A 22,352-nucleotide genomic window follows, 5' to 3' on the forward strand; every position below is an offset into this window, starting at 1 on the left:
ATACAACTTGCACCTCAAGTGCCCAAATATTAAAACATATCACAAATTGCACATCAAGTGCTAAAATATTACATCATATCACAAATTACACATCAAGTGCTCAAATATTATAACATATCACAAATTGCACATCAAGTGCTCAAATATTATAACATATCACAAATTGCACATCAAGTGCTCAAATATTACAACATATTATTTTTCCATAATAAGGAGCCATGATTCGATCATAATGTACAAAATATCTTAACAAAATGTTCGGGAGTGAACAACTCAACCGAATATTTTACAATTTGGCACTTTGCCTCAATATGATTCACGGCCTTTATAATTCAATACCAAATTTTTAACAACGTGAACTGACAAATAATTCATCTTATTAACTAAATTTTTCATTTAAATTATCTGTCGGTAAAATCAATAATGAAAGTGTTTTCCATAAAAATGGCAACTCAACAAACACAGAGTTCACATAAAAGTCAAGTGGCAATCACACCGAATTATCATATAAAAACAACCTCGACAAATAAAGAATGAGGCATGACAAATAAGGGATTTAATAAGTTACAACAAATTTCTGTCACGACCCAAAATTTTCCACCGACGAGACCGTGATGGCGCCTAACATTTCACTTACTAGGCAAGCCAACGTTAGAGAATCATTTACCAATTCCTTATTTTCGTTCAGTAATTAGCAATAATTAACTACGATGAAATATAACAGGTGCGGAATATCATAAATCTGTATTAACTACTACCACCCGGATCCGGAGTCACAATTCATGAGCATTCTAGAACTTACTACAAGTAATAGTCTGAAAGAAATACAACTGTCTGAATGAAAGAAAACAGTTGGACATAAAAAGATAGAGAGGGACTTCAAGGTCTGTGAACGCCGGCAGATCTACCTTGAGTCTACGGACAGCGGACCAATAGCAAATCTCGATCAACCTGAGCCGGTATCAAAACCTGCACAGAAAGTGTAGAGTGCAGCATCAGTACAACCGACCCCATGTACTGGTAAGTGTCGAGCCTAACCACGACGAAGTAGTGACAAGGCTAAGGCAAGGAACCTACAATCAACCTGTACAATTTAACAGTGTATACGCAAATAACAGGAATGAAGAACTAAATAGGAAATGTCGGGAGGGGAGATATACTGAGGGGAATACAAGATAAAGAACTACAACAGAATGATCACCGGAGTAGTCAATATACCATAAATCAACAGGAATAGTGAATACAATAAAGAAGAATGCACGACATCACCCTTCGTGCTTTTACTCTCAATCTCACCATAAAATTAATAAAAACGACACGGCATCACCCTTCGTGCTTTTACTCTCATATCATGGCACGGCATCACCCTTCGTGCATTAATACTCACAATATGGCACAACATCACCCTTCGTGCATTAACACTCACAATATGGCACGGCATCACCCTTCGTGCATTAATACTCACAATACGGCACGACATTACCCTCCGTGCATTAACACTCACCCTTACCATAATGCAATGCATAAATAACAACAGGAAGATAGAATAACAAGTACAAACCTTACTTCAACATTTGGTTCCATAATATCAATCTTAACTTTGAAATAAAAACTCAATTATCACCAGAAAATTTCGGTAAACATGATAAGAACGATAATTTTAACAACACTAGTATAACACGTAGCAATTTGGCATAGGAATGAGACAATATCAGAAAAATAGAGAAACATGAAAAAACAGGTAAATTGGCAGCGCATAGGTACTCGTCACCTCACATATACGCCACTCACATGAATTTCACTTAGCAAATAATTTAAGGTTCCTAATTTCCTCAAGTCAGGGTTAGACACAACACTTCCCTCGCTCCGAAGGCCACTTAATTCTCAATCACAGCTTTTCCTTTGGAATTCACCTCCAAACCACTCGTATCTATTAAAAAATGACTCAATAATATCAAATATTGCTAAAGGAATCAATTATATTGCATAAATTAAATTTCTCAAATTTTTCTCCAAAAAGTCGAAAAATCGACCCCGGGCCCGCTTGGTCAAAACCCGAGGTTCGGACCAAAATCCTTTTACCCATTCAACCCCGAGCCCGAATATGTAATTAGTTTTGGAATCCGACCTCAAATTGAGGTCTAAATCCCCAAATTCCCGAAATCCCTATTTTCTACCCTAACCCCTAATTCTACCATGAAAACTCTAGATTTTAGGTTGAAAATTCAAGAAATGTAATGGGTAATTGAAAGAAAATGGATTAGAATTACTTACCAACAATTTGGGGAAGGAATGACTCTTGAAAAATCGCCCCTCACCGTTTGATTTTTTAGAAAAATGAATTTTTTTGGCAAAAATCCCGTTTTGGATTCTGTTAAGTGTTGGGCGACAGTGTTCAATCGCGTTCGCGAGAGCACTGTCGCGTTCGCGATGATCACTCCCCTCTGGACTTCGTGTTCATGTCTCGCGTTGGCACTGAGGGAACAACCCCCCCCCCCCCCAGGTCCCCACATGCTTCGCGTTCGCGAAGGGTAAATCCCCCATCACTTCGCGTTCGCGACCAGGCCTTCGCGTTCGCGAAGAAAAAGTCTCAGCCTCATCAGATTACTCTTCACGTTCGCGAGAGGACCTTCGCGAACGCGAAGAAGGATATGAAAGACACCAGAATCTGAAGAAACTAGATTTTTCCCAAGTCCAAAACATCCAGTGGCCTATCCGAAACTCACTTGAGCCCTCGGAGCTCCAAACCAAACATGCACACAAGTCCAAGAACATCGTATGAACTTGCTCGCGCGATCAAATCGCCAAAATAACATCTAGAACTCTAAATTTAGTACCAAATCAAATGAAATTCTCAAGAACACTTTAAAACTTCTAATTTCTCAACTGGACGTCCGAATCACGTCAAATCAACTCCATTACTCACCAAATTTCACATACATGTCTTAAATATCATAATGAACCTATACCGAGCTCCGGAACTAAAATACGGACTCGGTACTAACAATGTCAAACATCAATCAATTCTTAAAAATAATTAATTTTCAGACTTTTAATTTTCATCAAAAATTCATAACTTGAGCTAGGGACCTCCGAATTCGATTCCGGGCATACGCCCAGGTCCCATAATTCGATACGGACCTACCGGGACCGTCAAAGCACAGATCCGGGCCCGTTTACCAAAAATATTGACCGAAGTCAACTAAAATCAACTTTTAAGGCAAAATTTCTTATTTTTATCAGTTTTCAACATAAAAGCTTTCCGAAAACCTGCCCGGACTGCATACGCAAATCGAGGAGGGTAAAAATGCGATTTTTAAGGCTTAAGAGCGTAGATACGAGTTCTAAAATATAAGATGACCTTTTGGGTCATCACATTCTCCACCTCTAAAATAATCATTTGTCCTCGAACGGACATAGAAAAATACCTGGGCTGGTGAAAATGTGGGGATATCTACTCCGCATATCAAATTCGGACTCCCAAGTAGCTGCCTCAATAGGCCGACCTCTCCACTGCACTCGAACTGAAGGGTAATTCTTTGACCTCAACTGACGAACCTGCCGGTCTAGAATAGCCACCGGCAACTGACAAACCTGCCGGTCTAGAATAGCCACCGGCCCCTCCTCGTAAGTCAAATCCTTGTCCAATTGGACAGAGCTAAAATCTAACACGTGGGATGGGTCACCATGATATTTCCGGAGCATAGACACATGAAATACCGGATGAACTGAGGATAACCCTGGAGGCAACGCAAGTCTATAAGCTACCTCCCCCTCTCTCTCGAGGATCTCAAATGGCCCGATATACCTAGGGCTCAACTTGCCCTTCTTCCCAAATATCATAACACCCTTCATGGGTGATACCCGAAGCAATATTCTTTCTCCAACCATGAATGTAATATCACGAACTTTACGGTCAGTATAACTCTTTTGCCTGGACTGAGCTGCACGAAGTCGATCTTGTATAATATTGACCTTGTCCAAGGCCTCCTGAACTAAATCTGTACCCAATAACCGAGCCTCCCCCGGCTCGAACCACCCAACTGGCGACCTGCACCGTCTACCATATAATGCCTCATAGGGAGCCATTTGAATGCTCGACTGGTAGCTGTTATTGTAGGCAAACTCCGCTAACGGCAAAAACTGATCCCAAAAACCTCCAAAGTCAATAACACAGGCGTAGAGCATATCCTCCAATATCTGAATAGTACGCTCAGACTGCTCGTCCGTATGAGGATGAAATACTATGCTCAACTTAACCCGCGTACCCAACTCATGCTGAACTGCCCTCCAAAAGTGCGAGGTAAAATATGTACCTCGATCAGAAATGATAGACACGGGCACACCGTGAAGACGGACGATCTCACGAATATAAATCTCTACCAACCGCTCCGAGGAATAAGTAACTGCCATATGAATGAAATGCGCTGACTTAGTCAGCCTGTCCACAATGACCCAAACTGCATCGAACTTCCTCTGAGTCCGTGGGAGTCCAACAACAAAGTCCGTAGTGATACGCTCCCACTTCCACTCAGGAATATCTAACCTCTGAAGTAAACCACCAGGTCTCTAATGCTCACACTTTACCTGCTAGCAATTTAGGCACCGAGCTACATAGGCAACTATGTCCTTCTTCATTCGCCTCCACCAATAATGCTGCCTCAAGTACTGATACATCTTGGTGGTGCCCAGATGAATAGAATACCAGGAACTGTGGGACTCCTCAAGGATCAACTCACGAAGTCCATCCACATTAGGCACACAAATATGACCCCGCATCCTCAAAACTCCGTCATCTCCAACAGTAACCTGCTTGGCACCACCGTGCCGCACTGTGTCTCTGAGGACAAGTAAATGAGGATCGTCATCCTGCCGATCTCTGATGCGCTCAAATAAAGAAGACCGAGCAACTGTACAAGCTAGAACACGGCCGGGCTTAGAAACATCTAACCTCACGAACTAGTTGGCCAAGGTCTGAACATCCAATGCAAGCAGTCTCTCACCAACTGGAATATATGCAAGGCTACCCATACTGACTGACTTTCTACTCAAAGCATCGGCCAACACATTGGCCTTCCCAGGATGATACAATATGGTGATATCATAGTCTTTCAATAGCTCCAGCCACCTCATCTGCCTCAAATTGAGGTCTTTATGCTTGAACAAATACTGCAAGCTCCGATGATCAGTGAATACCTCATATGGCACGCCGTAAAGATAGTGCCTCCAAATCTTCAATGCGTGAACGATGGCTGCCAGCTCTAGATCATGAACAGGGTAATTCTTCTCGTGAACCTTCAACTGCCGTGAAGCATATGCAATAACCTTGCCACCCTACATCAATACCGCACCCAGACCAATACGAGATGCATCACAATATACTGTGTAAGATCCCGAAGTTGTGGGTAATACCAATACCGGTGTCCTAGTCAAAGCTGTCTTGAGCTTCTGAAAGCTCGCTTCACACTCGTCTGACCACCTAAACGGGGCACCCTTCTGGGTCAATCTGGTCAACGGGGCTGCTATGGATGAAAACCCCTCCACAAATCGATGGTAATAGCCCGCCAAACCCAGGAAACTACGGATCTCTGTAGCTGATATGGGTCTAGGCCAATTCTGGACTGCCTCAATCTTCTTAGGATCCACCTGAATACCCTCTGCTGATACAACATGACCCAAGAAAGTAACTGAACTCAACCAAAACTCGCATTTTGAGAACTTAGCATGTAACTGGCTGTCTTTCAAAGTCTGAAGAACGATCCGAAGGTGCTGCTCATGCTCCTCTCGACTGTGGGAGTAGATCAAGATATCATCAATAAACACAACCACAAAGGAATACAGGTAGGGTTTGAACACCCGATTCATCAAATCCATGAATGCTATCAGCCCAAATGACATCACTAGAAACTCATAATGCCCATACCAAGTCCGAAAAGTTGGCTTAGGAACATCGGATGCCCTAATCCTCAATTGATGGTAGCAAGATCTCAAATCAATCTTTGAAAACACCTTGGCACCCTGAAGCTGATCAAATAAATCATCAATGTTCTTGACGGTGACTTTGTTCAACTGTCGATAGTCTATACAAATCCTCATCGATCCATCTTTCTTCTTCACAAACAACACAGGTGCACCCCAGGGCGAGACACTAGGTCTAATGAAGCCCTTATCAAGCAAATCTTGCAACTGCACCTTTAATTCTTTCAACTCTGGCAGGGCCATGCGGTATGGCGGAATGGAAATGGGTTGAGTGCCCGAAGCCAAATCAATGCAGAAATCAATATCCCTGTCGGGTGGCATCCTCGGCAAGTTTGCAGGAAACACCTCTGGAAACTCACGAACAACCGGCACTGAATCTATGGAAGGAACCTCCGCACTAGAATCACGGACATAATCCAAATAAGCTAGACACCCCTTCTCGACCATATGCCGAGCCTTCACATAAGAGATAACCCTGCTGGCAGAATGGCCAAGATTCCCTCTCCACTCTAATCGAGGCAACCCCTGCAAGTCTAAGGTCACTGTCTTGGCATGACAATCTAATATAGCATGATAAGGTGACAGCCAATCCATACCTAGTATGACATCAAAATCAACCATGTCGAGAAGTAGAAGATCTACACGAGTCTCAAGACTCCCAATGGTGTCCATACACGAACGATATACACGATCTACAACAATAGCATCTCCCACTGGTGTGGACACATATACAGGAGCACTCAAAGAATCACGGGGCACAACCAAATAGGAAGCAAAATAGGATGACACATAGGAGTAAGTTGATCCCGGATCAAATAGAACTGAAGCATCTCTACTGCAAACTGAAATAGTACCTGTGATAACAGTGTCAGATGACTTAGCCTCAGGCCTGGCTGGGAAAGCATAACACTGGGGCTGGGCCCACAACCCTGAACTACATCCTTGGGACGGCCTCTAGCTAGCTGGTCTCCATCTCTAACGGCCTGACCTCCACCTCTAACTGTCTGGCCCCTACCTCTGGCTGCCTGACCCCTGCCTCTGGCTGGCTAAGCTGGTGGTGCAGCAACTGGTGCCGGAACCATAGCACGAGAACTATGATGCTGTGATCTGCCTGTTGCCCTAGGGCAAAATCTAGAAATATGCCTCGGATCACCACAAGTATAATATAACCTCAGCTGCTATGACTGCTAACCCTGAAACTGACCCTGTCGACCTGAATGACTACCCTGATAACTCTGGAGTGGAGGTGCACTAATAGGAACTGGTGGTGCACTGTAGGCTAGCTGGTTGGAATAATGCATCTGAGGGCCATGACCACCTGAGGCACCGTGGGATGCCTGGAGTGCTGAATGAAACGGCCTGGGAGGATGAACTCTACCAAAAGTACTCCTACCTCTAGATGAGGCACCGCTGAACTCACCGGAATGACGAGGCCTCTTGTCAGACCCCTGACCTCCCTAAGTAAGAACCATCTCGACTCGTCTGGCGACATTAGCAGCTGCCTGAAAAGAAATCTCACTCCTAGTCTCCATAGCCATCTGCAATCTGATAGGCTGAGCAAGTCCATCAATAAACCTCCTCATCCCCCCTCTCTCTCGGTGGGAAGCAGAAGAATGGCATGACGGGCCAAATCCACAAATGGGTCTCATACTGAGTAACAGTCATACCGCCCTGCTGGAGATGCTCAAACTGACGGCGACGCTCCTCTCTCAATGTGATAGGTAGAAACTTCTCTATGAAGAGCTGAGAGAACTGGTCCCAAGTAAGAGCAGGCGACCCAGCTGGTCTGGTCAACAAGTAATCTCTCCACCATTTCTTGGCAGAACCAGTCATCTGAAATGCAGCAAAATCGACCCCATTGGTCCACTATACCCATGTTCCGTAGAACCTCGTGACAAATGTCAAGATATTCCTGGGGCTCCTCTGAAGGAGCACCACTAAAGTGAATAGGAAAGAGCTTGGTAAACCTGTCCAGTCTCCATAAAGCCTCAGAAGACATAGCTGGCCCATCTCCGACCTGCGCCGCAATAACCGGCTGAACTAATCCGATTGGCTGAGCTGCTGGAGCCTGATACTGGGGAGCTATCTGCTCCGGAGCAGGAGTGGTAGGAGTCTGGGCTCCTCCTCTAGCCTGAGAGACTGCTGGTACCATGGGAAATGCGCCAGTCTGGGCCACACTCTCCATAAGGCCCACCAAACGGACCAAAGCGTCCTGAAGTACTGGGGTAGCAATGAACCCCTCCGGAACCTGAGCTGGTCCGACAGGAACAGTCTGGGCTGGAACCTCCTCGCCAATCTCTATCTGAGGCTCCACTGCTGGGGCTGCTGCTCGGGCCCTAGGCTGAGCCCTGCCCCTGCCTTGGCCTTTGGCACGGCCTCGACCTATACCCTGTGTAGGAGCTATCACTGGAGGCTCTGGCTGCTGCTCAGCTAAGGAAGCGGTATGTGTTCTCGCCATCTGCGAGATAATAAGAGTAGAAGAGTTCAATCAGTATTGATAAATCAAAATTGCACGACAAAGAAGAATAGAAGTGAAACTTGTTCCTAAACTTTATAGCCACTGGAAGATAAACACAGACGTCTCTGTACCAATCCTCCAGACTCTACTAAGCTTGCTCGTGAATCGTGAGACCTAGGCAACCTAGTGCTCTGATACCAACTGTCACGACCCAAAATTTCCCACCGACAGGACAATGATGGCGCCTAACATTTCACTTACTAGGCAAGCCAACGTTAGAGAATCATTTATCAATTCCTTATTTTCGTTCAGTAATTAGCAATAATTAACTACGATGAAATATAACAAGTGCGGAATATCATAAATCTGTATTAACTACTACCACCCGGATCTGGAATCACAATTCATAAGCATTCTAGAACTTACTACAAGTAATAATCTGAAAAAAATACAACTGTCTGAATGAAAGAAAACAGTAGGACATAAAAAGATAGATGGGGACTTCAAGGTCTGTGAACGCCGACAGATCTACCTTGAGTCTCCGGATAGTGGACCAATAGCAAATCTCGATCAACCGGAGCTGGTATCAAAATCTGCACAGAAAGTGCAGAGTGCAACATCAGTACAACCGACCCCATGTACTGGTAAGTGTCGAGCCTAACCTCGACGAAGTAGTGACGAGGCTAAGGCAAGGCACCTACAATCAACCTGTACAATTTAGGTTTTCAAAGAACAAAGAAGACGAGAAATTGAAATATTTCAGTATTTGATGAAGAACAAACAAAGAACTTTTCAGAACTTGGAAATAGATAATTTTGGAGAAGACGAAGAACTGTGAAAGATAGAATGAGAAGAGTTGAAAGTAAAAGGTTTAAAATAATGAAGAATGGGGGGCTATTTATAGGTTTGGCGATGACAGTTCAAAATCAGCAGTGGCCGACCATCGTCTGACGTACATTTAATGCCTTAGTAACTGAACCTACGGGACATTTATCACTTACGTCATGGTCGGGCTAGATGCAAACGTCAGTATATATCTAGTCATATCGCTGGGAAATCATGTCGTTTCTCGCCATATTCTTCCTGAGAAACGAGGGGACTATCTGTATACGGTCAAAACCGGTTTTGCCCTTCGTGTAATTAGTCAAGATTGGAACATGATGGACCAAGGGTCGTCTTCATAATATCGAGATGAGATCCGAAGCCAGGTTATCAAACTCAAGATTCAGGGACCGATCAATACCGAGCTCAAAGTCAATATCGAGCTCGATTCAATACCGAGCTCAAAGTCAATATCGAGCTCGAGTCAATACCGAGCTCGAGTCGATATCGAGTTCGAGTCAATACCGAGCCCGAGTCAATATCGAGCTCAAGTCGATATCAAGCTCGAGATACGAAGATCGATCAGTACCAACACCAACCAAGATCGAGCTATGAGACAAAGAGTCATTGTAGCCGCACTTAGGGAGAGAATCTCGACGGGAATTAAGAAAAAGCTAATTAATTAATCTATCATGGGATCTCCACTATGTATTTTTTATTATATCCAAAGTAGGATTTTTTCTCTTCACTATGTATTTTTTATTATATCCAAAGCAGAATTTTTTTACTATATTAAGAGTGAGTATCATTTCTGTAAGGGGAGATTGAACATCCAGAAAAGCAAACATTGATACACTCACATTTTAAAGATTATTACACTGATATATAGCAGAGATTATCCTTTTTGAGTTTTGACATTGATTCATCTTGCTTGTTTATAAATCATTTTCTACTCGATTTGGTTTGTATTTCATTCTTTTTTTACAGTCAATATTCGATATATATTTCCACTTACTTTTCTGATTTGTACCAAGTTATACCACATATCCTTAGAACTACGTATAAATTTAACTATATCCATTTTTCGGGTAAAGACATATGTTTCCAAAGACAAAGTACAAGGCTTAGAGATATGGCCACTCTGGTCAAATATAGGAATTATAACATGAGATGTTCTTTCCTATTTTGAGTTAGCGTTGTGGTCTCTTTGGTTGTGCAAAATTGTTATTTTTGGGTTAATCTTTTTTCATCAATTAAAATTGGCAATTAAGGATTTTTATTAGGAATTTACTTACATGATCTCTTACTCTTTCCCTTTATCAACAATCAGAATCACTACCATAATCTCTTTTTTTCCTCCTTTCGGGAAGACCACGCTCGTAAAATAGTATTTTCCCTTCGTTTCAAATTATGTGAACTCATTTGACTAGATACAGAATTAGAAAAAGAGAGAAGACTTTTAAACTTATGGTGTAAAATGGGGCACATTTATTTTGTGTGGCTATCATAAAGGTAAATTGTTTTCAAATATGGGTCATTCGTAATGGCACGAACTAAAAAGAAAATAGATTCATATAAATTGAAACGGATGGAGTATTTCTTTCTAATTGATATTGTGCATATGAAATTTCCAAAAACAAAGATCAATCATGATTGCTATATGGTGAAAAGAAGGGAAAAGAATTGTTTTTAGATCACAATGCTAAAATTAATAGGCCATCTTTTAGGCACCAAGAAAAGATTGACACTCAATAAGAAGGAAACTAGATAGATGGCGCTGTATTTTGTTCTCGACTTGTCACTATCAGAAGCAGAAACTTAATCGTCAGAAACGAATGGGAAGTATAATACCCAGAAGGACTCACAAAGTGTAAGAAGAAAAATAAATAAAAGCTTTTTAAACTTATTTAAAATAGGTTGTAGATACTTGTGTGGTTATTCCCATTAAGGATAAAATAAAAAAATTAAAGTTAAATATTTTTTAAATATAAAAATGTGTCTTTTCTTTGGACAAATCAAAAAGGAAAATATGCGTAAATTTGATAAAGGGAGTACAAAAAACTTTTAACTCGAAAAATTAAAATGGCTGGACTTTAAAATGTATATCGTGCTGCTGACGATTCATTTGATCTAGTTTATATCTTATGTCAACTTATTCAAACAACCTTGCAAAATCATAAACTGCAAAATCTGATTACTTTTAATTTTATTGAGAACTTGACATGTGGATTTGGCATACACGTTGATTGATGTACTAATATATATGCTGTTGATGAATGTAGATTTTCAGGAGTAATCCCATACCTGCACATGACCAAAATAAAAACTGGAGTATATTTATCAACTAGAAGTAATCGTGTTACATAATTCTACCTGTACCAAATCCAGAAAGTCGAAGAAATTAAGAGATCCCAAGATCATTGAGAACATTTTCTGATTTCTTAACAAATCCTCAGTCATGATCACATGACTTTCTGCATTTAATTAGACAAATTATGATGTCAAAATAGATCAGTACATGTAAATACATAACAATTATTTCTAAAAAAGAATCATGCTACTACATTCTTCTTTTCTTTTCCTTTATCTTCTTCTTATATAAAAATAAAAATAAAAATAAAAACTAATTCCTCCATTTTAAGTTCTAGCTCGAACGAGTGGTGAATGAGGAATAGGAGATGAAAGTGGTGACAAATTAACACTTTCATCGAACATTCTTTTCGAGAAACTAAGTCGTAGATTGCTCTTTTTCCATTGCTGCTTCTTCTCCATCGCCGTCGACTCATCTCCACTTTTCTTAACACCCACAAACCTCCGAATCCTCGCTAACGCAATGTCCACAGTTTCATCATCCATGTTAGCGAAACAAACTCGGAAAAATCCTGGCTCTTGACAATCAAATGAAGACCCAGGCGAGACATTAAGCTTCACATCATTTATAATCACTCTCCATAACGACATTTCAGCGTCGAAAGTTGACTCTTCCAAAAGTGGTCGCAAATCCATCCAACAAAAGAGTCCCGCATTGCTTCTCAAGCATTTAATTCCAACTTCTTCAAGTCCGTTAGTGAAATGCTTGTGTCTTTTCGCCAATCTCTTCGAGCTTTCAGCTAGAAAATTTGCGACGAATTTTTCGTCGGACAACATCTCAGCGAGCAAATGCTGTGTTTGAGTAGAAACTAGACCGAAACTCGACATTTTTCTAGCACAATTAACGACGGCATCGTTGAAAGAATATACGATTCCAATTCTAAATCCTGGTAACCCCATGTCTTTTGAAAGACTGTAGACTATATGAACCAAATCTTTGTTGCAATGGCTCATTTCGTCGTTGAGAATTTCAGCAATGCTGACGAATTGAGGTGTACTGAAGACAGTTGCGGCGTAAATTTCGTCGCAAACGAGGTGGATGTTATGTTGGTTGGTGAAGGTCAAGAGACTTTTCAATGTGTCTCTGTCCAAAGTGGTGCCTAATGGATTTGATGGGTTGGTCAAAATCAAGCCTTTGACTTTGATGTTTGATTTCTGGGCATTTTCATATGCTTCTTTCACAGCTTTTGTAGTGATTTGGAAATTGTTGGAGCTGTCGCAAGGAATTGGAATGAGTTGTACTCCAGTTCTCCATCTTAAGTCCCGGTTAAATCTGCATTAGTTAATTGCCAAATGTTTTTTAGTTAAGAGTACTATATATGGAACAATAATTGACCAAATTGAAAAAGAGAAAGAAAAGTATTGTAACATCCCCACGTGAGTCTTTCACGTTATTTTGTTTTCTTCTTAAAACTGTTAAATTGCTTATTTAGTGAAACAAGAGAATATGTACAAGTGGAGCAGCAATCTTGACTAGTATCTTTAAAATCTTTGACAAGTCGTTATCAATTCTGAAAGTTTCATATTAGCTCGATAGTTAGTGTCATGGTCAAGCAGGAAAGAGCGTACTCAACTACTCTAAAAAGTTCAGAATAATTGACCACTACGTACCTTAGTCATCTTTTTTATTTGGGGCTTACTTGTCGACAATTGTTATATTACTAATTCCATTTCTCTTATTTTTCCCGAATCAACTACCGAGAATGATATGTAATAGTGTGAATATAGAGCTATATATTTATCCAACTTCACCAACAAACTGGATTCCACTAAAGGAAATTATTACGAAAAATTGAAGAGCTTACGTGGATGAACCCGACAATTAAGATTAAATTCTCCAAGTCAATGGTTACGCCGTCCAACATAAAGAGACACAATAAACTCCCACATTATTTCTTGTTTCTTTTACTTTCCTTTAATGTAATGATCAACATAAAAAGATATGGAAAACGAAATATACTCTATAGAGAATGCAAGAAAGCAAAAAAAATGAAAATATAATAAGTAAAATGAAAATACATACGCTGGGTAATATGGTGAAGGTACTAAGAATGCATCTCCTGCATCAGCCAAACAAAATATAATTGTTTCGTTGGCTCCAGTTGCACCACCAGCCATAACTACTCTCTCAGGATCAAACGTAACCCTTCCCCCTCTTGTTTTTTCCATAAATTTCGCAATAGCCTGCAACAGATATAATATAATATAATTAAACTCATATTATTCTGACGAGGTTTTACATTATCAGTGCAATTTAACTGACTGTTGCGTGATACTATACGTACTCTTCTGAATTCAGGTAGGCCGTGATAATCTTGGAAGTTGGCAATGGCCCTGAAAGACTTGATTCCTTCAGTAGTGCAAATTGAAGCGTTTGGGTTTCTCTTAATCCATTCCTTAATCAAGTCAAAACAAAGCTGCAAACAAATTTGACAAACCGAGGTGAGAACTATATATATATATATAAGCATCCATCATCTTCTTAATTCAGAGAAAGCAAATATAGTGAAGAACATAGAAATCATAAAGGAATTCTGAATCATAAGTTTGAGTAAAAACCTGATTTTCTGCAAGACCCATTTGGATAACACCATTAGGGTTCTTCAAAGGGTGAAAAGGATCGTTATCGTATGCTTTCCATCCATCGAAATATGGCGAGTTTTCGCCATGTTCTTCATTAGTAGCGAGCTTAGACAAGATTGAGTTGTTCTTCTCATTCTCAAATCCCATTTTTCTTAACGAGTTTAAAGTTAAAAAAAAATATTGGAGAAGATAATGAAGATGGGATCAATATATATATATATATATATATGTGACTACTTCTGTCTATAGAAAAGCTGGTTGCTTAGCTTGTAGTGGTGTTGGGAAGAGAATGAGGAATAAGTGAGGGATATATATAGGGAGAAGGACTGAAGTAGCGAAACACCAAATAACGTAGGAGAATATTAGATGGCAATAAAAATAGAAAAGTCTATTTCAATGTTCAAAAGCTTGGAAAATAAAAGTACCCAAGAAAAGAAAGAAACTATGATTCTTACTTTTTTTTTCCTCTTTCTTTTTGTTGGTTAGACGAGTGGGTATTTGACTAATTCAGTCGTAATTGCTTGCGTCTGAAATGAAATTTAATGTTTCAAGCTAGAAGCTACACGTGAGAAGGAAAAAAAGGTTGAATTTGGTAGTAGCTACTAGTATTTTATTTTCATTTCTTTTTTATTTTTCAAGTACTATGGTGCTTTGATTTTTCATTTGAATGGAGGCTTAATTATCATGGGCTGCTTGGCTTAGTCTTGGTTAGGCTCGTATTCCTCGCTCATCACAATATTTTGGTATCAAATAGTAAAAATGTGGGGGAATTAATTCTTGTGTTTCTGTTTGTTAGAGGAAGTTTCCCAACAAGCAGCACATAGAAAATGCATCCATGACTTTTCGAAGCTTGTATTGGTCATTAAAACACAAATCGAATAATATAGTAGTAAAATTTGACTATGTTATGTTAACTAGACTATTGTTGAATTTTTTTCCGCTTTCTATGGGCTGGTCATTATATTTTTAAGATGGGTCTATTAATAATTAATTAGCATTTTCAAATTATTTGCAGCATTCGACAATCGACATGGTACTAACTAAATAATAACCTGAATAGAATTGACGTGCTAAATACTTGTTAATTAACTCGAGTTATGTGGCCCAAATCTTGGGATTGCCAACGGTAGCGACTAAAGAATTTAGAGTCAATGAATTCTGCTCCTAATCTATGTCTCAATTTTTTGTCCACCTGCGCGCGCACACATATAATTTGAGCTAGACTTAACAAGTTGGACAGTCTAGATCCGCCACTAATAGCCCAAGGTGCAGAATTATCTATTTTATGTCTTGTATTGTACTTCCAAGCAGAGTTTCAACTTTCATGCACTATAGTTAGACCCTCGATCAGTGTAGTTCAAAGGTGAATATGCTCGTTTATTGCATGGACTACCAAGGTATTACTCGATCTTCTCTCAAAATATAGAATACGCTAGATTTATAGTTATACAATTTGAATGGGAAAAAAAAAAGATCAATACAGTAAAATGTGTTTGATTAAAACAGGCATTTAGTAATAGCTACTAAATCCGAATTCCGTACAAGGACGGAATTAAGGAAGTATAGTAATAGAATTATTCATATCCAAAATGAGGACATAACTTGAGACAACGAGAAACGAATTGTTTCTGCAGTACCGACTATTACTTGAAATGGGGATTGCTTGTTCCTGTTTTTTTGGGAGGTCAACAAGACACGTCTGGAAAATTGGGACTTGACTGATTAGAGTGTGTGTGTGTGTGTGTATTTTTTGTGTTTGATAACGTGGGTAGTTCCAATTCCTTGTGATGAATCAAACAATCCAAGATTCATGTGGGACGGTTCCTTTAGAATTCAGAAACTCAATTAAAACCTTTGGTTTCAATTATTGAATGCACCGACCAAGAAATTCTTATGGACATAATATTGCCCTAATCGAAATCATTTGCATTTCCTAACCAAATCTTTATGCGGAAACAATGGTATTGCAAGGAACCAGACGTATATTTTTTCGGTTAAGAATTTAAGTCATATATACTGATTATATAATATTATTTTTTTATGTTCTCGATTTAGTTTAACCTCTGATAGTAAGTTATCATATTTACCACATTATCAAGCAACGTTTATGAAATAGATTTACTTGTAATTACTTTATAACTTAATAACTAATAGTGTAAATATTTTTTATACCTTCAGTATATAGAATTTAATTATTTTAATAATATATTAAATTAGATGCAAAGTTACAAAGATGTAGAAAACTAGGTCAAATGGTCAATCCCTTGCAGATCAAATTAAACTTGAGAGAAAGAGGCATACTCAATGTTTTTACATTAAATGTCTAGATCCAAACATGGAAAATATGACAATGCAAGATTAGTTTTGGACGTTCTCGATCGGTTGGTTAACTGTATGAATATACGATTAATGAAACTTCATCATTCTTTGACTTTCATATGATATGTTATTCAGAGAAGATCACTCGTTTTGTTCATTTCTTAAAATCCCACTTGGAATTACTTTATCTTGCCTACTGATGAATCAAAATTCATATGTTTCCACATAATTTTATATATATATATATATATATATATATATATATATATATATATATATATATATATATATATATATATATTTAATTTGTTTGTCCTCTAATTTTTTTTCCAATTACCCGTAATCAATTATGTCAATATCATATAGAGTCAACACAATCAATATAGGGAAAACATACTTATAAATGTTTTGACTCCGTAATCAAGCTCTTAGGTACTCTTACTTTTACTTTGTACCAGGAAGAAAATTTCATGTTCTATCGTGTTCTTACTCGCTTATCCAAACAAAATTTAATTACATTGAGATACAAAAAAGAGAATAATAGTTTAGATATCCGTAGAGAGTCAAAAATACAGACAGAGTAATCATTCATTTTCTTTGTATCAAATACCGAAGGATCATTATATTGAAGAAACTTCATTTCTCAAATAAATTTCTTGTCAACCTGAGTGGAATCTCCGAAATTAACCATTATGCTTATTAGATTACGAATGATGATAGCTGAAAAAAAAGATTAAAGTAATACAATTAATAATTCAACGGAGCAAACGAAACACTAATGCTACCATTCCCACAATAAGCATAAAGCATTTTCACATCCATACTTTGGGCATGGGCAGATTAAGCTCAATGCCGCAGATTAATTAACTAATTAATTATTAGTAATATCAATCACGAAAAAAGTTGGAGATTTGAAATGATTTCACAATCCAAGGTAAGATTGCGTCCATACTGAGAAAGATTTAAGTATAGTTTAGTAGTTGGTAGAGAAGGACTTCAAAAACCTAATAATCAAGAGATGCTTATCCATAAGCTTAAAATTGTTCGTTTCTTAATTCTTTCCACAAATGTTTGAGAATTTTTGTAATTGCGTGTAAAATGGATAGAATTTTGACTTTCTTCGTCACAAAAGTGAATAGAAGCCATTTACGTGGAGCTTAAGCAATAATATTTGCATGCTTGCTGGCTAGATGACCTGGTGAGTCCGGCCTTTGATTTCAACTCCAACTATTTTCATACTATTAGTCTACCTTTGATCAAGACTTCAACCCCATTTTTCTCTATGTATACGTGAAGACATCGACGGATTCAAAATTTTATATCAATGAATACACAGTACTATATATATATTAAGTCAATTACTATATTTTGTAGCAATAGGTGCAAATAAGATACATGTGTGGCCACAGTTAAAATTACTCTATATGTAAACTAAGTATAAGAAAGAATTTTGAGTTTTACGCAAATGCACAAACTTTCAAAAAACTTTGGTCATTTATTAAAGTGTTTTGGTAATTGACTTTAAATTAATATGCAAAAATATTATCATGGACAATCGAGAATCACACATCTAAATCCAGACCTTTATGTGATGCCTATAGTTACCTACTATAAGCATAGATCAATTAGGTATGTCATGGCTCTATTTTGTCAAAGACAATAGGAATGTTGGTATCATTATATATGTTTTTCTAACTTTGAAAGTTAAGCTTCAGACGCTCATGGCCACATTTAATATGATTTTTAGCCAAAACAAAAGCCAGTTTATGCCGCAGAAATTTGGCTGCCAAACCTGAAACGTCCACGTGCTACGCGTAACATATATGCCAACGTGACTGTCCAAATAACTTAGAATATTTTTTCTTTGTTGTTTTAAGAGGTATCAATTTGAAAATGTCTATGCTTGAAAGTCACGTAGCTACATTAGTTTTCCCATCACTCTTCATTTGATAAATAGCTACTAATAGTGATGAATTCAAAATTTTAATTCAGTAAATATTAGATATTATTCTTTGTGATAATAAGTTTGAATTTAGTATAAATATATATATATATATATATATATATATATATATATATATATATATATATATATATATATATAGAATTATTATGTATATCAAGTTGGGTGTGCCTACACGGCTACACCTATTTGCCTTTTATCAGATCATGCAAAATTGTAGCATCATCAAAGACGAATACAAAATGTGAAGTTTATTTAAAGAGAACAACAATAACAACAACAATAACCCAATATAATTTTACTAGTGGGGTCTGGGGAGTGTCATTCAAAATTATATCAATTTTTATTTGAATAACAAACTTTTAAAAATAAACTTTAAGCAAGCAGAAGCTAAATAAAAAGAATTACCATAAAATACAATATTTTAATTAAAGAACTAAATATTGTACTAGTTGAAGAAAAGGCTGTTTGACGTCCAAATATGTATAATTACTCAACTTTTTGCATCAATCAAATCATAGAAAATAAAAAGTTCAAAAGCATGAGAGAAAAAAATTGTTATAAATACTTTAGACAAAAGTAAGGTTCAAAGCAAAATCCATGTTTGAGACGTTAGCTCCACGCATGGGCATGAGTCAATCTTTTCATCTTGAATCTTACTTTTACTAAATAAATAAATACTTTTAAGTTAATGAAGTCAAAGGCTAGCTGATCTGTTGACTCGCATGGAGTATATATTTGGAAGTCAGCTAAGAATTTCGCCCTTCTTAGGGATTCAATTGGACCCACCTGTCAGGTTGTTTTCCAATAAATTAAATTAAATCCAATTCTTTTTGGCTACGTTTTAAGTTCTCTTGGAATTTTTCCCTAAGTCATACCTGCGAGCTGTAAAGTACGGATAATATCCATGCATTATATATGGTGAGTTAGGGTTTCGATAGATATTTAAAAATCGAATAAATTGATCGTACCGTACTGTATTGAATTTTTTTTAAGGTTTCTTTTAATAAAATTGTCGATTTTTATATAATTTATATCCGTACCGATAATTATGGTATGTTTTTATTTTATGAAAATAAACGAAAAAATACTGAATCATACCGAATAAATTTACATGTGAAATAAAATATATTTATATAAAGGGCAGCCCAGAGCACTAAGCTCCCGCTATGCGCGGGATCCGGGAAAGGGCCGAACCACAAGGGTCTATTATACGCAATCTTACCCTGCATTTCTAAAAGAGGTTGTTTCCACGGCTTGAACCCGTGACCTCCAGGTGACATGGCAGCAAGGAGATCACAGGTTCAAGCCGTGGAAACAACCTCTTGTAGAAATACAGGGTAAGGTTGCGTACAATAGGCCATTGTGGTCCGGCACTTCTCCGGACCCCGCGCATAGCGGGAGCTTAGTGCACCGGGTTGCCCTTTATATAAATATATTTTATTCCACATGTAAATAAAATATATTTATATATAAAGTTTAAAAATAATAATGCATTAAATTTTTTTTTCGGTCTTGAAATTATTTAAAATGGTTACAACAAGTAATTAAACTCAAAATCCTAATTTCCAAACTTATTATGCTACTCATATTGAAACTAAATTGCTTCTGGCATATTCATTAGCAAGACACAAGGTATTCTAGCGATTATGAGTAGCAAACTACAATGTATTGAATATGTTTTCTGTCGTATGATTTAGATTTATCCTTTTGAATATTTAATCTTCTATAGACTTTATTTTTAAATCCCAACTTGGTTAATATCTTTCCATTCGTGTTGATTTATATTTTATTTATCTTTGCTTAGTTTCTTTTACGTTGTTGTAGAATAGTTGATGGATCTATACTTTGGTCATCTTTCATATTTTCTTAATTCATCACCCTTTAAATAGTAAAAATGTCTAGAGGGTTTTGTGAAGTCCTATGGAAGTACATATGTTAGTGCATGATGAGCCAATTTAGAGTAGCTCCAGAAGAAAGGGGCCAAAATTCAAAAATAACCAGATTTATAAGTGGTAATTGAAAATAACCACATTTTCAAAAGTAATCGAAATTTAGCCACTTTTCATGTAAAGATAAATCTGAACGAAAACACTGTTCAAAATTCAGAAAATATTCCAGCATAATATACTGGAGTTCGAATTTTTTAGAGAAATTTTCAGAAACCACTATTGTTTAGTGGCTATTAACTTCTTATAGCTACCATATACAAAATTACTTCCTATAGCTACTATTCAGTTATTACGGTAGTGTATTCGATGTATTCGCAGCGCCTAAAAATCAGGGTAGTCCAGCTGTACGCGCATGTATTCACATGTATTCGCGCCATGTATTCATGAATACAGCAGCAAAAAGCGCCTAAAATCAGGGCAGTCCAGCTGTACGCGCATGTATTCACATGTATTCGCGCCATGCATTCATGAATACAGTAACGAAAATCCCTTAAAAATAGCTATGTCCAGCTGTCTAACACAGAGAAAAAACATAAATAGCGTATTTCATACCTTATGTATTCAAATGTATTCGCGCTACTGTATTCATGAATACAGTAGTAAAAATGCCTAAAATCAGGGCAATCCAGCTGTATGCGCATGTATTCACATGTATTCGCGTCATGTATTCATGAATACAGTAACGGCAATCACCTTTAAAATAGGTATGCCCGGCTATCTAAGAGATAGGGAAAACATAATAGCATATTTCATGCATCAATGGTAATATACCATAAATACTTATTTTGCTATAAAATATAAAAGGTAGTTATAGAAAATAATATTTTAAAATAATTTTGATTTATAATAAATAGGGTGTATACCTTTGATATAGGAGGTAAAATTTTCACTTTTTTATATGTGAACTTCAAGCATAATATACTGGAGTTCCAGCATAATATGTTGGAAGTTCATACGCAGGTGCTCCAATCTCTAGTATATTATGCTGGAACTTCTATGTGCTGGAGTTTTAGCATAATATGATGGGAGTTCATACACATGTGCTCCAATCTCCAGTATATTATGCTGGAACTTTCCGTGTTACAGCAAAATAGTGGCTATTTTTCAATTACCAGTTCAAAAACTGACTAGCCCGTGCTATTTTCACGGATGATTGGGGAATAAGTGTATTAAGAAAAGGAATTTCGCAAGGCTTTACTGGAGGGCTGAAATGCTCCATATTAAGAAATTGTTCATTCCGATGACTCAAAAAAAAAAAATCAAAAGGATTATCTTCCAAAAAAAGAGTAACTTTTTTTCTTCAAACATTATTTTTTTCAAAATCCGTTTGTTAGTTTTTTGCCTCAAAAGTGACAATTAAGGAATTTTTTTTCCATCAAATTTATCTCTTTATTTCTTCTTTATTAATTATTATGTTTTTCCAAAAATTCAATTCTTTTGTCTATGCTTGTAAGCTTCTTGGGACTTCTCATACAGAAGTCAGACTTGCGAGCTGTAAAGCACACACGCGTGCATTATATATGTGAGTAATAGAGTTTTCGTAGAAATTTCATTCACACAAAACCCTGAATTTTCTGTAAGTGTCAATATCAACAATTCTGTGTCCTAAATCTTAATCTTAAAGAGTCAAGATCCTTCTTTTAAATAATTGAGTAATTAGTCACGGAATTACAAGTGTTTATACATTTGAGTAAATCATGATATTGACTGATGATAACAGATGCAGTACAGTGAATGATGTAAAAGAATTTTAAGAGAAAGTACTAGAACTAGCGATATATAGTCTCGAAATATAACGTGAGATGCTTTTTTCTGTTAGTTTGAGTATGTTTAGTCCTTTTAATATTTATGGGTTAGTCTTTTGTCGTCAATCAGGATTAATAATGACCCTTATATTACGCAATGG

General features: G+C 37.5%; 1 protein-coding gene across 1 annotated transcript; it reads right to left on the reverse strand.

Annotated features, from left to right (window-relative positions):
• Nucleotides 1-11,570: 11,570 nt before the first annotated feature.
• On the reverse strand, nt 11,571-14,498 carry LOC107814996 (1-aminocyclopropane-1-carboxylate synthase-like). Its single transcript, XM_016640501.2, has 4 exons — nt 14,189-14,498; nt 13,915-14,046; nt 13,653-13,813; nt 11,571-12,902 (listed from the first exon to the last, which is right to left on the reverse strand). Exons 1-4 carry the CDS (start codon nt 14,357-14,359, stop codon nt 11,897-11,899), a joined length of 1,470 nt encoding a protein of 489 aa, XP_016495987.1. The 5' UTR covers nt 14,360-14,498; the 3' UTR covers nt 11,571-11,896.
• Between the last annotated feature and the right edge of the window lie 7,854 nt (nt 14,499-22,352).

This window comes from Nicotiana tabacum, chromosome 19 (genome assembly GCF_000715075.1).
Source record: "Nicotiana tabacum cultivar K326 chromosome 19, ASM71507v2, whole genome shotgun sequence".
NCBI lineage: Eukaryota > Viridiplantae > Streptophyta > Magnoliopsida > Solanales > Solanaceae > Nicotiana > Nicotiana tabacum.